The sequence below is a fragment of the Physeter macrocephalus genome, unplaced genomic scaffold (genome assembly GCF_002837175.3).
Source record: "Physeter macrocephalus isolate SW-GA unplaced genomic scaffold, ASM283717v5 random_465, whole genome shotgun sequence".
Classification (NCBI taxonomy): Eukaryota; Metazoa; Chordata; class Mammalia; order Artiodactyla; family Physeteridae; genus Physeter; species Physeter macrocephalus.
In genome coordinates, this window is record NW_021145751.1 from 449 (window position 1) to 17,721 (window position 17,273).

General features: G+C 51.3%; 1 protein-coding gene across 1 annotated transcript in view; it reads right to left on the reverse strand.

Annotated features, from left to right (window-relative positions):
- Positions 1 to 536: 536 nt before the first annotated feature.
- Positions 537 to 17,273, reverse strand: part of LOC102975592 (coiled-coil domain-containing protein 93) — a gene marked incomplete at its 5' end in the record, with an annotated part of 53,935 nt that continues 37,198 nt past the window's right edge. The window contains 11 exon segments of the mRNA XM_055083010.1: positions 537 to 640; positions 643 to 700; positions 2,158 to 2,242; positions 3,812 to 3,849; positions 5,884 to 5,966; positions 7,902 to 8,010; positions 11,079 to 11,141; positions 12,715 to 12,768; positions 13,989 to 14,060; positions 14,944 to 15,025; positions 16,109 to 16,182. Coding sequence (XP_054938985.1) covers positions 552 to 640; positions 643 to 700; positions 2,158 to 2,242; positions 3,812 to 3,849; positions 5,884 to 5,966; positions 7,902 to 8,010; positions 11,079 to 11,141; positions 12,715 to 12,768; positions 13,989 to 14,060; positions 14,944 to 15,025; positions 16,109 to 16,182 — 807 coding nt within the window.

A 17,273-nucleotide genomic window follows, 5' to 3' on the forward strand; every position in this document is an offset into this window, starting at 1 on the left:
CAACTGATTGCGTTAGTTGGGTACCTAGGCCAACTTTGTTGGACTTAAGAACAAATTGGACTTAGGAACGCGCTCTCGGAACGGAACTCGTTTGTAGGGGACTTACTGTAATGAGTTTCTGTGTGTGTGAATATAAACAATTTCACAAGAAACAGGTAGGCAGTACCCTCTTTATTCAGCAACTCTTCCATGGACACCTAGTCTAGTACTTGCACTCACTGCTCACCTGTTCCGTGCATCCCCTGCACCTGCCAGTTCCGGGGAAACCTGAGCTCTGGGGTACACACACTCCCCTGCCACCTCTGTCTGAGCAGGACCCATCATGACACCTAGACACGGAGGGCTATGGTTCTGTTTCTTTTAAATAAACACAACAAAAGACATCCATCCAAATGAGCACTGTTCTGCAGAGCAGACTTACTCCATTCAAGTGCCAGTCAATATTCAAACCCTACGTGGAACCCTTGTTGAGAACTGCTTTTGGCGTCAACAGAATGAATTCACTTAAAACAAACAGTTCTTGGGTGCCCGCTACAGGTCAGGTGCCGTTGTCAGCCACCAGCAGCACAGACACGAGAGGAGAGAGCCCTCCCCGCCCTGGGGCCTGACCGTCCTTCTGGTGCCCGGCCACCTCGCGGGGGGACGGGCACCAGGGCTGCCTCCTTCGCTGGCCAGCACTGAGGTGCCTTTGCCGTGAAGCCTGGGGGAGGATGGAGAGAATGAAGGGGTCGGGCCCATTTCTTTCCCCAGGAATGCATCAGATAGTAAACAAAGGGGAAGCCAAAGGGGAAAAAAACCCCGTAACCTCCTGTTGTTCTTTACTATGCGCAAGAGCATCTCCCTGAGGACAAGCATGGCCATGGCGGGTGGAAAGGTCCCCGCACTGAGGTTGGGTTGTCACAGGCCTGTGGTTGGCCAGGCTCTCTGGCCCCCACTTCCCTCGCACCCCAGATCATCAAGAAGGGACTCCATTCCCTCCTGCAAGAGAGCCTGTCCGCCCTGGGTAAGGGTCCACGCACGTGGACAGGTGCTGCCTCATCTTTGCCCTCATTTGTGAGGTTGAATAGTCTTGTCACCAGTGACACATTTTTTATTTTTTTTTGCTCTTTTGCCATGATTTTATTGACGTCCTTAATAGGAAGATGAAAATTTTGCTACAGGGAAAGGGATATGGTGAGCTTTTGCCCCCAGTCCATCTCTGGTGAGATGGGATTACAGGCAGCTTGAATGAGTGGATTTTCAGGACAGGTCCTACAGGCAACCCTTCCTTTCATGTGTTTACACTCTGGTTGCCCTCACTGGACCACTCTGCCCCAGGACTGTGAGAGGAGATGCCCTAAGTCCCCAGAAGGTTTCACTGCCGTGCCCGAGCACCAGGTGTGTGATACGTTTTAAAAACACGACCAAAAGCAAGAGACACTGGAAGCACTAGTTAGGATCTGTCTGGCTATGGTAGTGGGAGGCTGTGGCTGCGCGTCCGGCTTTCAGACCATCAGCAAGTCTTCTTTCCTACGGACAAAGTGTGCCCGTGCAGATCCACTGAGCGTGGACATCCCCACGCTGTGCCCCGTCGGGATGATCCTCTGCAAAGCTATCTCTGGAGCACCCAACACCCCTCTTCAGTTCCTCTCTTTTCTCTTCTGACTTCTGAGGCTCAACATCCTCTCACTTTAGCAGAGTTCAGCAATTACTTGCACTTTTTACAGGCGGTTCCTGGAAACTAAAATGCTCTTAAGCTGCTGAGGAATGAATCTCTAACGGTAGAATGTCAGGAACCAAAGAGCCAGTGAGGATGTGATTCTGGGCAAGAGAGAAGGCCTGCTGGTGAAAGTTTCCTCACCTGTGAAATGGGGGGAACCCCACTCACTTAAGAGGGCTTTAGGAGGATTAGCACAGTGCTTGGCACACGGTAGGTGTTCAGTCCACAGAGCTGTTGCTAAGAGCAGCCTCTGAACGACCAGTGCAGGCAGCCCGTGGAGCTAGCCTGCCCACTGCAGGGTCAGAGGCCCGGTGGGACCCCTTGCAGAGACACTGAAGATGTGTCTTCAGAATTGAGAGCATGTTCCCAGGACAAACAGAAGAGGCCTGCTTTCCCCAGGGCCTTCTCCATCACCAGTGTGAAACCCCAGCCGCACTACAGAAAGGAAACCATCTGACCTTCATTCGACTTTGCTTAATTCCTTCTACGATCTGTTCCATCTGACGTAAAAACTGGTCCCGGGAAGCAGGGGAGGCCATGGCTCTGAAAGAAAGACCAGCAGAGGTATGACCAGCAAACAGGACTCTCAGAAAAGGGGAGGCCCCGAGGGGTCAGCCCTGTACCCAGATAATGCCCCAAGAGGCAAGCAGGCATTTGCAAGGCAGGATGGAGCCGTGGGGCTCCCGAGATTCCAGGCAGCCAAAGATTCTACACTCTGAGGAAGGCATGAAAATTAGCCTGGTCTTGTAACTGAATAGTAATCTTTTTTCCCACTCTCCCTATAGTTTTCTTACTAATGCATATTTTCTCAAATAAAATAAAACGTGACTAAAATTAACAATTTTATTTTTAAATTTTGAACGATGGCAGGTTCTGCTTAAGAAATGAATTTCATTTAGTTTTTAAAAATCTGCAGATTTAGAGGCACTGCTCAAGACTGAGAGACACTTCCTGAGATTTTCCTAAAACCAGGCTGGGAGACCTGGTCCTGTTTCCAGGAATAGCAGCTAAAGAAGTGATGCCCCTAAAACATGCCCCTTCACCTCCAGTTCTGCAGAGGAAATGACACCAGAGGGATCAGAGCACACGGATGCAAGAATGAGAATTCTTCCGAAGGACAGGCTGAGAGAAAGCAGAATTCGCCACAAAAACACTCAAACCTCAGCTTTTCTCAACGATCAGGGGATAAAGGTGAAGGCACCATTTTTAGAAATGCCACAAGGCTGTAAGTCACTAACTGAATCTGAATATTAAATGGGGCTGTGAGGATTTTTGTTTGTTTTTAGTTAGAAATGAAACTTAAAGTCTAGAACTTGTTATCCGTTAAGATCTTAGTTGCTGGTCACCTGCCAGGGGACAGCAGAGACCTGTGCTGGAAGGAGAGGAAGCCTGATGGACGGAGAGCCAGCCTGGGGCTGCCCGGATGGCGGGCAGGCCAGTGGCCATGCTTGAGGGCTGGTATGATTTGGGTACAGATGGGCCTTGCCGTCCAACTTTCGGAGAACATATTTATACCTGAACAAAGTAGTTTAGAGTATGCACATGACTTAAAAGACAAAATCTATCACAAGATTTGAAAAGTATTTTAAAAAATCATATAGATTATTTCATTATTTAAAGTTTATTTTGTCTTATCTTGTTTTATTTTTTGGCCATGCCACACGCCTTGTGGGATCTTAGTTCCCCGACCAGGGACTGAAGCTGGGCCCTCGGCAGTGAAAGCACAGAGTCCTAACCACTGGACCGCCAGGGAATTCCCTCGTTATCTAAATTTTAAAGCATCTCTATGCGCTCAAAAACAAATGTTATTAATCTAATCCTAGCAGGGCAAAAGTAATCTATGAAGAAATCATAGTAGTTAGGCATAGTCAAATTATTTGAAAGTCCACCTTTTCCCTAAGCTGTTCCTTGGTATTTTTAAAATTCACTGTATCATTAAGTTTTTGCAAGAACTCAAGCTCTGCGTAAACCAAGGCACATCTGCACGTAGCAGCAGGGGTGAAAGTGTAAGAACCCCACCCTGAGCACTAGGCCTTGCTCGATCAGGCAAAGGTGAGCCAACAAAAGCGCAGGGCACACAAGCTACTGATGGGAGGAGGACAGAGCACTTACTGTGAGAAGTTCTCATGAACTGAGTTCAGCAGGCTGATCTGGGGAGGAAAGAAGAACAAAAACAACAAGCAAAGGCTGAAAGATGCCTGTGTTAACCCCAGCCACTGCAAGCTTGTCACGCGTCTCTGGAGGCTGCTTCTGAGATGAACACACCTTGTTCGCACAGATGAAAGTAACATGAAAAAAAAGAGCAACGTGCTCTCACCTCCAGAGTTTCCCCAGAGCGTCTACCTTCCCACAGCCATGACCACAGGAATGACAGAACCCAAATCCCAGCTGGGAAGCCTAAGCCAACATTAGGGCTCTTAGGGCTGTACCACAGCCCTTCCGATCTCACCAAACACTGCACTTTATTTTTAGGGCCATCAGCTTAGCAGAGAGTCAGTGGGCGTGGAGGGTGAGAACACTGTGCCCGTTCTTCTCCTTCCCACAAAGTCTCTGCCAATGCGGCCAGCTGCCGGGCGGCTCTGAGAGCCTCCACGGGGATGCGCCGCCATTCAAGGCCCCTCTCCCCTAGAAATGCCATAGCCCGCACCTAGGGCCCTCTATCTGTCCTGAGGATCATCCAGGGCAGGCCTCTGAGTCTGGAGTCTAGAAACCTAGGTCCTCTTTCTGGCTCTGTCACCGACTCGGCTTGTGAGCTCAGGACTGAGCATTTACTATACTTGGACTCAGGTTCACACTCTGTAAAACGGAGATGATATTCTTGTCCTTATGACTCCACAGGCAGGTTGCAAGCTAAAACATCACAGGTATAAAAAGACTTGAGATAAAATGTACAGTTTATCCAAATGCAAACTTCTAACCGCATTAGTATGGCTTGGAATTAAATAGCCCCACCCCCCTGCATACTCCTCGTTTTTAAAAGAATGCAACAACTTTAAACACTGCTGATGAAGGAAGGTCAGTGGGGTTCGGGTCTTCCTCAGAAGGGGCTGCCCGTCTCCCCTCACCAGGCAGGAAGAACCCAAGGCCAGGGTGTGCAGCAGAGCTACCCCCAGGGCTGACGTAAATCCCCCAAACGCACTCGGCTCATCTACTCGAACGTTTATCAGATGCCTGTTCTGTGCCCATTACTGTGTACGGCCCTGGATACAGAGACAACAGAACGCAACCCCTCCTCAAGGAGCGCATCTCGGAGGCGAGAGATTGACCTGGTTTGACCGACAACAGGCAGTCAAGGACAGTACTCACCGACGCCTCCATTTGGGTCCAGGTAGAAGACACACCTGTAATACTGCTCTTAGTAAGGTGGGAATTAGCGCAGGTTGCAGGATGAGGATAAAATAAAAATAAGTTCTGCCACCCTCAAGGGGAGGGGGAGGCAGGAGCTGATACGTATCACCACACGCGAGGGACTTCCCAGGCACTGCCTCGTCCTGTCTCCATCACTGCAGGAGTTCTCCCCGTGTTACAGGTGAGGAAGATAAGGCCGCACTAAAACCCAAACCCGTGTGAGTCCAGAGTGCCTGCTGGAGCCACCACACTGCTGCCGCTGGGAAGACAGCGCTGCTTTTTCCGAAACACAGCTGCACACCTGCCCCAATCGTCTGCCTTCCACCGAGGGCCCTGGCCACCAGCGGATCTGGCCTGAGTCAGAGTAACATGGAGGGGCTGCCCCGGCCACCCCTTCCACTCCCGCTTTCGTTCTCACAATTCTTTTAGTTCACGCCTCTGTCTGCCGCTGATGATTAAATCGCCATTTCCCCCTGTCAACTCTGACAGCCCACCCTCCCCATTTCCTTTAGCTGGCTCTTTCCTTCCTCTAAAACTCAAACTACAGTTTCACCAACTCCAGGCCCTCCTCCACATGCACCTCTCGAGCTTCCAGTATGTTTCTTTTTATGACGTCATCTCTCACGAGGCACCATACAGCTGCTGCCCACCCTGCAGAGTGGGAGCCCCGACGAATGTGCGTTTTCTGACTCTGTACCCGGCACTAGGCACACGACAGCTGTTCCTCCCACTTCAGCCGAAGGCATCCCGACACCAGGTTCGTGTGAACTTCCCGGGCTGACAGCACTGGTAGCTGCTCCTCTGATTATGTTTCTTCTTTCCATAAAGGCTCTTACCTCTTTTTCCAAATAAACCTTTTTGTCATCCAGGGTATTATATAAAGTGAAGAACTGCTTGGTTTCTTTGTGCACTGCTGAAACTGCAAATGCAAAGAAATCAGCACATGAGCGAGAAAATGTATCAAAACCACCCTGAGTACCCTCTCCCCGCGGAGGCGCTGCAGGACTCGGAACTGCCAGCGCTGGCTCTCACTCGCCCGCCGTCCGTGCGGAACCCCACGGGGCACAAAGGCCGGTGTAGGGCCACCGCAGGCTGACGGCACGTGCGTGGCAGCCGTGACGGGCCCGCCAAGACGGGGAGCCAGCGGAAGCTCCCTGTCAGCGTGCGGGACGCGGGTTTCTCCGAAGTCCTCCAGGTGAGGGGTCCCGGGAGGAAGACAGAGGGGTGAAGCAGCCCCGGGCCAGCTCTCCCTGTCTGTGTGGCTGCCTCCCTTCCCATGCTCCTCAGGGGCAGGAGCCACAGCCGGCTCACTTTTGTGAACCCCGTGCTTAGGGAGAAAGATTTAACTTAAGGCAGAAACTATCTTCTGCTGAGAAACTGCCATCGTTGACACCTGCCCCTGATCATCTGAGTCAAACGTGAGGACCGCATACAACATCAGGGTGGCGAGGGAAGACGTGAAAGGACGCGTGCGTCTGGACGCGTGTTCTGAGTAGGGACAGTGCTCCGGCTTGAACCGGGAAGGACGGTTGAGACGCCAACGTCTCAAGGGAAAATCTGGGGTGTATTCTGAAAGAAGACTTGGAGTTTTCCAAGTGGGAACCGTAGGGCACTGGCCTCCTGGGCCTGGGACCAGCTCCCAGGGGTGAGGGATACAGGGACTGCGGGGGGCCAGCCGGCCCAGACGACGCAGGATTGAGGGTTCTGAACACTGTCCATCCAGTTAGGTGGAGCTATTAAATATCAAGGCTTTTCAAGCAAGAGTGTAAAAGGATCAAATTCTGTGTGAGAAAGATCCCTCAGGCAAGAGTGCAGACAAGGGCTTAGACTCTGGGCAGGGATGAGAAGGTGCCACAGCAGGGAAGACAGGGGCTCTAACTTGCCTTGACGGCGCTCCCAGTGACCGAGGGGAAAGGCGGGAGGGAGGCAAGTTCTGCCTCGTATGTGCTGAGTCTGAGGTGCCCGGGAGACAAGCAAGAGTGGGGGCCTAAGGAAGGGGGGATGGTCCAGGGTCTGTTTACAGAGGGTGTGAGCTGGGCCTTGAAGGATTCTGTCTAACAGGGTGAAGAAGGGGTCCCAGGCGCAGGTTAACAGGAGTCAAGGCCCAGGATGTCAAAGTGCACGGTGTGGACGGAGGGCGGCGATCGGGACCTTCAGGCAGGCCACTTAGACTGGGGAGGATCCTGGGCAGAACAAGGAGAGAGGCTTTCCTCAGTGGGTCTAGAAGCGCCCGGGGATTTGTCACTGGAGAGAAGTGACGTGACCGGGTGGGCGGATGACAGACTCAGAAGGGGCTGCAGCCAGCTAAGGCTCACTGGGCTGAGCGATGACGCAAGGGAGAACAGAAACGGCAGCAGCACTGGGGAGAGAAAGGCGGTGACAGCTTTGAGTGTCACGCTGAGCCTGACGAGATGTGCTCACTGGTTTGGGCTGAGGGAGACCCAGTGCCGCATCCCTGGCGGCCACGGTGCTTCTGAAGGCAAGGACCACGCGAGCAAGACGGCTTGCAGAGGAGAAGAACAGAGTGAGGACTGATCGGAGATGCCGGGGTCACGGGCTCCCACGTGACGCTGGAAAGCGGGGCCCGGTGACTGACAGGGACGAGGCTGGCCTAGAAGCACCTAAGAGCTCAGTCAGCTTAAGCTACCTGTCCAGGGAGAGGGCAGGCAGAGCTCCCTGGTATTTCTGCTGGGCTTCTGGGCTACGTGAAAGGAGTGGGCCTGACGACGAGCTGGGGCCCTCGCAGGGGTGGCTTTCGTGGACGGCGCCACCACGCTGAAGTGGGACAGAGCCCCTTGCCTCCTGCCCCTCCCAGGGTCAGCCTCGGGAGCTGGAGGGTGGTCGATGCACCTACTCTGGCGGTAGAGTTCGATAAATCTCTTCTGATACTGTATTAGCTCGGCTCTGCTGGGCACTTCGTCAATCCTGCGATGCAAAATTGCTATTTCTCGGTTTCTTCGAGCCTAGATGCAAAAGGGAGGGCGAGACAACACTGTTTGGTGAAAGGCCTCACGTGTCCCCTGGGGAGCCAAAACACTGCCGCCACCCACCCTGTGCCCACACACCCGCCCTGGAAGGCAGGCACCCGACGCGGCGGCGGCCTGAGGTGTGCGTCTCAGACCCTGACTCCCCCGGCAACACAGGGAGAAGGCGTCAAAATAACGGATCGGAGGGAGGATTCTGAACGGGAGGGCGTGTGCGGATGGTGCCCCCAGCCAGCCCACCAGGCCCCCAAGGACTCCAGGGCAGCTGATTCCCAGCGTCAGGCAGGGACCAGGAAACAGAAGTGCTTCCCAGATGACAAGGGATGCTGCCCTGCTGCCTCCATGCAAATCCCAAATCCCTTAGCGTGTTTGAAAAGCTCCTACAGTTTCCTCCTGAAGCAGCTTTCTGGCACTTTCCCCTCCTGTGAAACGAACTGGGCTCTTCTAGCTGAACTGCCCCAGGTGCATCCGGGGAGGCAGGGCCGTGCGTGGCGCAGGGGAGACCTCGGGCCCCGAGGTGGGCGGCTTCCCCGAGGGGCAGCGCCGAAGAGGGCCACGCAGCTCCCACCACAGGTCCACGGTCTCAGCGCTGCCCCTCTCCTGCGCCTCCCCGTCCTCCCCCTGTCCTGGCCCACTTTATCATAGCGGCAGACGGGGACCTCTAATTCATTAGGGCGCAAAACCCACTATCAACTCTCGTGATCAAACCAAAACAGTGCCTGCTGGTCTGGCCAGAGTAGAGGGAAGGATGCACGTCTCCTTGTGGCCAAGGCTGCGCCTCCCGTGGGGCCTCAGGCTCCGGCCCCTATACCTTCTCAGGAATCTAAAGATAAAATCATTCACTCTTTTCACTGTATCTTTAACCTCTCCTTTTCTACTGGCTTCTTCTCACCAGCATTTAAATATGTTCAAGTCCCTCATCCTTAGAAAGGCCCTTCCTTAAGCCCTGATCATCTTTCAGCTTCCATCCTTCTCCTCCCTCTAACAGCACAACTTCCCGAGCGCAACGCTCCCCCGTGCCTCTGACCCTCCACCCGCCTCGGTCGCCCTTCAGGCCACTGCCGCCGGCTGCTCCTGACACCCACGGGCACTGCCCTCGCCAAGGTCGCCACAGACCTTCTCTCTGCACCTATGGCAATTCTCAGCTTCCAGCTTTCCTGACTTCTCTCCACTGAGCTCTCTGCTCAGCTGCCACGAGACCTCGGGCTCCTGTCTTCCCTGGGCCTCCGGCTGCCTGCTTGGTCTCAACCCTCATTGGTGGGGTCCTTCCTTCCCTCTTCTCAGCCTGTATTTTCACATCCTAGGTTATCACCTATACAACGCTGACCCCCGGATCTCCAGCCCAGACTATTCCTACTTGGGTGAGTACCCCGACCGTTAAAAGCCCTAAACAGATCTCACCAACACTTCTATTCACACTCCCAGCCCCTTCAGCCCTCTCCTTTCTCCTTTAGGCTTTTGCTCAATTAATAACACAAGGATCCACACTAGTGCCCAAGTCAGAAATTCCCCCACCATCCTCGACTCCACTTTTTCTCTAACCCAAACCAAGTTCCATGGATACGGCTGCTCAGCCTCTCACCTGCCGGTTTATTTCTGTCCATTTTCACTGACCCAGCCCTGGCTCAGGCTTCAGCAGGCTTAGGGGTCTACTGCACCTTCCCTCTAGCCAGTATGTATGACTGACCCCCAGGTCTCCAGCCTGCAGTATGCAATTCGCATATAAGCCCCCTTGTACTTTGATGTATAGGGACATATCTTGGTTCTCAAACAGGCAGCCAGCTCCCAGAAGATGGAGCATCCCATTTACTATTCCTGGGATCTAATGCAACACTGAATACATAGTAAGCACACAGCCAACAAGTTTCCAAGTATGCAGCTGTACTGTCCTGATTTTATTTAATTCTGTGTCTAAGATTGGTACAGTGTCTTTGTATCAGGACAAATCTGACTCCCCGGAATTTAGCCAAACAACTCAGCAAAATAAGCACGGGCCAGAGAAAGGAGAAAGAGGGTCCCATTGCCATTGGCCCCTGCAGCCCCTTGGCCACTCCCCCCAGCACCTGGCCTTCCTTTCCCAGAGAACAGAGAGAAGGCCCGGGCCCAAGTGCAACACAAGTTAACTCTTGGCTTTTGAGTGAGCACGAGCCAGACCCCGGCAGTGTAAAAGATTCTGTAAGGTAACTTGGATCTATGTGGATTTAGAGCCGACTTTAAGACTCCCCATACTTGATGGCCTTCCCACAAACCCCTAAGGGTATCAACTAAGACAGCTAAAGTGGGCACTTAATTTTAGGGGAAAGGTACTAGACAAGAACACAATATTTTTAAATCTACCTTATCCTCCCCCCCACTTTTTTGTAAACAGCTATGAGATATAATTCACAGGCCATACATTTCACCCAAAGTATACAATTCAATGGTTTTTAGTATACTCACAGAGTCGTACGACCATCACCACTATCTAAAATTGCAGAACTTTTTCATCACCCCAAATGAAACCCGTACCAATCAGCAGTCACTCCCATGTCTCCCGACCCCTTACCCCCACCATTAGGCAGCATTAATGCACTTTCCGTCTCTACAGATTTGCCTCTGCTGGACATTTTAACAATTTTTTGTAGTTTGCAGAGTACAAGTTTTACAATTCTTTTGTTAAATATATTCCCAAGTATTCTGTTCCACTGTAAATAAAATTTTCTTAATTAAAAAAACAAAAAAAGTACTGGACAAGGACATTAGACCTCTAACCTTGGCTCTGGCACTTACCAGCTGCTTGTACTTCACAGATGTGAGTCAATTTCTTCATATAGAAGATGAGGCTAAGAGCTACTTTCCACCCATCTCAAATCAAACGAGATGATGGTGAAACAACATGCCAATGTGAGGTGTTATAACCAACATAATCCACTGAGTTACACTCCAGGTGGAAGAGCAAACAGCAGCTTTCCCGAGTCTCTCCAGCTCTTAGATGCTGAGACTTTCTACTTCTGCTATAGGCACACATGCCTAGTTAGAGGCATTTATTGGCTCTTGTTTTCACTCACCTGTAGTAAACGGATCTTGTAAAGCTTCTCTTTCTCCATATTATACCGTCTGTCTAGGTCTTCCTGAAATTGGAAAAAAACACAATTATCTGGGAATAGGAAATTTTCATTTTTTGATGAAATCTCTTGAAGTTGAACAGTTTTTATATATCTCCCTCATCCTGAGGCTCCAAATTCCTTTTTTCAAATGGCCGAGTTCAGGGTCGGGTCCTAAGTCCTGTGAGACCCTTGACGCTCTTTCACATCACTTTATAAAAACTCTTCCTTCTTACGGGACCCAGGCCGCATCCAGGGTTCTTAAGTGAAGTATCCCTCAAGTCCACGTGCCCTTTCCTCCCGCACCAAAAAAGATCCATGAGGAGGAGGAGACAACCGTTATTTGAAGAGCCTGTTGTTCTATGTCTCTGTGTTTGGAGATGATGATGGCTTGCTTCCTATGTTTCTGTTTAGACCTGCACTATCCAATATGAGAGCCACCAGCCACAAGTGGGTATTTAAATTTACAGTAACTAAAACTTAAAAATATTCAGCTTCTCAACTTCCCTAGCCACGTTTCAAGTGCTCAGTAGCCACATGTAGCTAGTGGCTACCATAGTGGACAGCACAGATAGAGAACATTTCCACCACTGCAGAAAGGCCCTTTGGACAGAGTTGAACACACACACACACACACACACACACCCACACACACATCCCCCCCACACACACCCCCACACACACCCCAGCTCCTCCATGGGGCTCAGCTGCAGGCAAACCTCAATAGCCTTCACCATGGGAGTCCCGAAGCTCACTCTCTAGGTGCCTCTGAGGGCATGAAGGGAAGAGAAACCCTAAAGGAGGAGAATGTTAGAGGCTTTCCTGTTTCTCTCTTCCTTCTCCTCTTCTTTTTCTATTCCTTTCTCCTAGAAGCACCTGTTTAACTCAGAACAAGGGTCCGCAAACTACAGCCCATCAGCTAAATCCCACAGCCCTTGGGTCAAATTCGCCTCTGTGCCTAGTTTTGTCAATAAAGTTTTACTGGAATGTAGACATGTCCTTTCACGTATCTATAGACTACCACGACCACTGTGGAGCTGGCCCACAAAGGTGACAATATTTACTACCCAGCCCTTTACAGGCTGCTGACCCTGGAACGCAGTCCCCCCAGAGAGCTCTCTCCCTGTGCACTGCTCGCCCCTCGGAGCCCGGGCTGTGATGGGCACGTGTGGACCACACAGGCCTGTCCCCTTCCCGGCTCAGATGCCAGGGCGGGGACGGCATGCCTTGTGCCAGATGCCGGCCGTCAGGGCCGTCCCCGGGAGGTCCTGCTCCACCCAAGGGGCGGGTGCGCGAGATGGAGCCGTGCCCCGAGAGCCCGAAGACAAGGAGGTGGCCGCAGACAGCACTGAAGGACGCGTGAGCAGCTGCCACACCCGCAGAGGACAGTGGCGGTCCTGAGAATGGGCAGGTACTTACGTTGTGCGTCATGGCAGGGGTTAGGGCACCGTGCTGCTCTCCCCCGGAGAGGGTCTGCAGTGAGGAAAAGTAAAAAAAAACCGAAGACAAGGAGGTGGCCGCAGACAGCACTGAAGGACGCGTGAGCAGCTGCCACACCCGCAGAGGACAGTGGCGGTCCTGAGAATGGGCAGGTACTTACGTTGTGCGTCATGGCAGGGGTTAGGGCACCGTGCTGCTCTCCCCCGGAGAGGGTCTGCAGGAGGGAAAATAAAAAAAAAAAGACAAAAAACGTTTCTCAGGAAAGGGATGGGACAGAAAAGCTGAGGGTCCAGATGTAGGAAGCGGGGGTGGGCAGACCACGTCTGAACAGGGCGCAGCCTGCACACGAGCCCCAGATTTTAAATTGTTCTTAACTGCCTGTCCGCCACACACTAACAAGCCAAGCTCCAACTGTCTTTGAATGTGAGTCAATCCCTCTAACAAGGTGTGACTGCTCAGAGGAGAAATGCCATCCTGAAAGTCTGTGATTTGTGCAAACGCAGAGGCTGCCGAGCTCACGTGAGCCTCCGAGCTCACAGTCTTAGAAACAACCGGAAAGGCTGGATGCGGGCGGTGGTCCCAGGACACGACCCACGGCACGGCCACACTCTGCCATCCCCCTGCTGGTGCTCACGGCTGTGGCGGGAGTGGCACACCCACCACGACAGGGAGGTGGCACCTCTGAGGCCCGTCTCCCCGCAGCCCTGGTGCAGAGCATCTGGACTCATGCTGGCTGCCTGGACAAGTCCCCTCCCCGCTCTGAGCCCCAAGTTCCCCATTTTCCCAAGAGACAGGGTGCAGTCGATGGGCTCCAAAGCCACACCCAGCTCTCACATCTTAAGCACAGGGAGCCGCAGCAAAGAAGCCCTGAATGGAGCGCGAGAAGGGACAAACCACAGCGGTCCCTACAAGCTCATCTGGTGAGAGAAACAGACTTATTTTTCTGTCCTTGTCCACGCTAGCTCCTTGGAAGATCAAGGCCTCTGTTCCGAGAGCCAGCGGGCCGCGTTCCCGAGCCCGGGGTGCTCCCGTGCTGCTCTCTGCTGCCTTCCTGTGTCCCCGGGCAGGAGCGCAGGGTGGAATGAGCAAACTGGCACAGAATTTACAGGCAAATGGGACGAGTGGGAACAGAGCTCAGGGGGCTCCTGCAAACACCTGTCCCTAACAGAGGGGGCAGCCGGCTTGTGACCCGTTAATTCTTATCTGGAGTTGCTGCTGGCCACACCGATGGACGCTTTAACCCACAGAAGGAAGACAAAGGACAGGGACAAATATCTAAGAAAACTACTTGAGAAATGTGTGTTCAGAGGACCAGGCTGAGGAAGGTCTGGTCTTCTTCAGCACCAGACTTCACTGTTGAGTCCTCTAGAAATCCTTTCACGGTGGAAGTCACGCAGCCCCCAGCAGACTGGAGCACTCCTCCTCAGCCCGTACCTTTTCATCTCTGCCTGGAGCCCTCTCAGCCTTCAGGTTTTCAATGTCCTGCTGCAGCCGTGCCATCTCCTCCTTTAAAAGTAATATGAACAGCCGTAAGATCTGGACAGGCTAGTAATCGGAGGTAATTATTTATCTTGATCTAGAGTCTTTTTTTCACATTTCGTGAGTTTACATGGAGTCAGAAAGTCCATTAGGCAGTAGCTCCCCAGACCCCCGATTTTCAGCCTGGGAAGGTTAACTCAGGAGGATACAGGCAGCTGTACCTCAGTCAGAAGGGGCCTTTCTTCCTAAAGGGCAGGCGAGGCTCACAGTAACCCCTGGGACACGGAATGAACGAGTGGCTTAGAGCCCAGTCCAAGCCTCCTTCTCGGTGCCGACCCTTCTCCACCTTTCTTGGGACCTTGCGGCCCGGAGCCCTGCCTCACCAAGGCACTCCTCCCCTGCCACCTGGCCCTGCGCAACTCAGACCAGCTTCCAGATGGCTCTGGCGCCACGGCGGCCTCTCTCCCTGGACTCACACACGACTCAACTCCCTTTTCCTGCCTCCCACGTGGTCACCTGAGCACATGCCCGCTACCAGACCACGAGGTCTCACGTGGCAGAACATGCAACGCACAGACACGCCAGGTTTTCAGGGCGGCCCTGGTCTCCTAAGATGCTACGCCTTTCGCACTTTGTAAGACTTTTCTTTTCAGTACATGTGGAAATTAGAAAACATCGTTTGTTAGACTGTGCTCTCAGTCTGGGGGTTTGGCACACCTAAGTCACTTGCGGTGTGCTCGGAGGGCACCTACCATAGTCCTCTACTCCTCTCACACACGGCCGCGTACCCGCCTGGCAAGCCTGCTTTTCCGACCGCACCTGGACAGGACCCTCGGCAGCACAAGAGAGGGAAAGCAGGAGATTTTACAAGAATCTTGTTTAACATCTGCTGACACCAAGCAACACTTACTCGACAATGTGCTTTAAACTCCTGTTCCTGACTTTTCAGATTTTCATTCATGGCTACAAGGGCTCTCAAGTTCTGCAGGATGCTGAAAAGAAAAGACCAAAAAATGACTGACTTGAAACAAACTATTATGATTTTATGAATCACGGGGAAAACCAAGACCCCAGATAAAAAGGGATTTCTTTCTTAATTTCCTTGTCTCTCCCAAGAGTGTCTAATGGGCTTCCCACAAATGGTTATGACTACCCTTTAACTGACATTATTATTCATTTATAAGCCGAGTCCATCAGGCCACATCCAAACAAACACTACAGAATTCAGCATTAAAATGTCAGCTGCAGAAACAACAAGGAGTTTCAAGATTACTGTATATTTTTAATGATACTAATTACCTAACAGACTCAGAGCACACACAGTATCGTGATTTTAATTCCTATTTTTCATTTCCCTTCTGAAAGGAAATGAGTTTTAAGGTCATTAAAAGCACTAATTTGACATTTAAAATGTCAAGTATCTAACAGTACTTTGCTCCACATCATGAAAAGAGGACTTCTAATCATAAAGCCAAGTAATCTGTAGGTACTTCTTTGCTAAAAATGTCCACCAAACCCAGAACCGCTCAACCTGTGCCTGAAGCATTTTATTATTTCATGATCTCACTCAAGTGAGTGACACTTGGGAGATTTCACCACCCAGTTTGGTGCTAAAACAGTCAAATGTAAGTGATTATATTTAATTTAAATCGTCTAAATACAATTAATTGAAAAACAAAACAAAACACAAAAACCCAGCAGCTGTGTCTTGGTCAAAAAAGACGGTACCTTCACTCCCAAAGGACAGGGCTAAAATGTGTGCTGTTAAAACCTGGTAACAATGGTGGATTCTAAGGGAGGGGGGCGCACGTCCTTTTGAACCTTGAATGTATTACTTAGTTTTTAAAAACAGAAACACAAAACAAAACACAAAGCGGGCTGCTCCTGACCCCAGGGGCAACTGGGGGGAAGAGGAGGCTAACTCAGCACCCCCTGGGCAACTGGCACGGCCCAGGTCAGCGGTGAAGTCACTGAGCGGCACGGGGCCAGCAGCAATGACCCCCAGCTCCTCAGCCCTGTGCTCAAACCACCAGATACCTCCACGGAGAAAATAAGCACGTGCTGAAACCTCTTACCTTGGATCAGCTTTGGCTTCTACCTTCTCAAGGGCGGCCTGTTCTTTGTCCAGTTTCTCACCATAACTCTTGAGCTGCGAGAGACAAGGAGGCACCTTGGTGGGACAGGAGATGTCCTCTCCTTCCCGGCTCACACCTGCACCCCTTTCCTGACAGCCCACTGGATTTGGCTATATGCTGAGAAGATAGGTGGACGAGAGGAAGAGGATGGGGGTGGAGGGACAGCATGGAAAGGTCAAAACCAGACCCTTCTTGACACATTCTGTTGGTAAATGAGACCTTGAAGGCAATACCTTTAATAAATCACAGCAGCAAATGGGTGGAAAAAGCCAAAAGTAATGCTGACAGCAGGTGTCTTTCATTAGGAAGAGGTAAATAATAACAGTGGCTGTGAGAGACAGACCTGGGTTTCAATTTCAGGATACCACTATCACGGCTGCTTGACAGGGGCAGGGTTAAATCTCCCATCTTGAAAAATTCCACTTTCTTTTTCTGAGTTATAGACAGTTGGGGATTGTAAAAAAGAAATTTCAAAGAAACTCAGATTTTAATTTTTAAGGTGTGCAGATCTATCACACAATAGAATACTAAGCTGCTATTAAAAAAAGAAAGAATAAACAGCTCTTTTATGATGATCTCTAACATCTACTGTTGGTTGAAGAAAACAACATATAAAACCATGATTCCAATGTGCTTCCAATGTGTATAAAGGAATGTATACATTGGATGTACACAGGTATAAAAGAACCTACATGTTATTTGTATATGCATGAACATTTTCTGAAAAGATTCACAAGAAACTGGTTACCCTCTGGAGAGAGTAGCTGTTTGCTTGGGTTACAGGAGGACACCCTTCATACTTTTTGAATTTTGAACCATGTGAATGGGTTACCTATTAAAAAAAAACAAGGTAAAGAAGCTCTAAGAGTTCTAGCTGAAAATGGAAGACCAAACACAAGCTGCAGCAAGCTCCTCTTGCCTCAAGTAAGTCCTAGAGTGTCCAGGTGATTCTGCTGGATCACAGGAGTTGGGTACCTCGGGGACAAGCAAGATGGCAGCAGAGAGGAAGGGGCTGCGGAGGACTGCCGTGTGGGCCCAGAGGACGCAGGAAGGCCTGGGGTGCAGGGCTAGGGTCTGCATCAGGACGAGCCGGCGGGCTATGCAG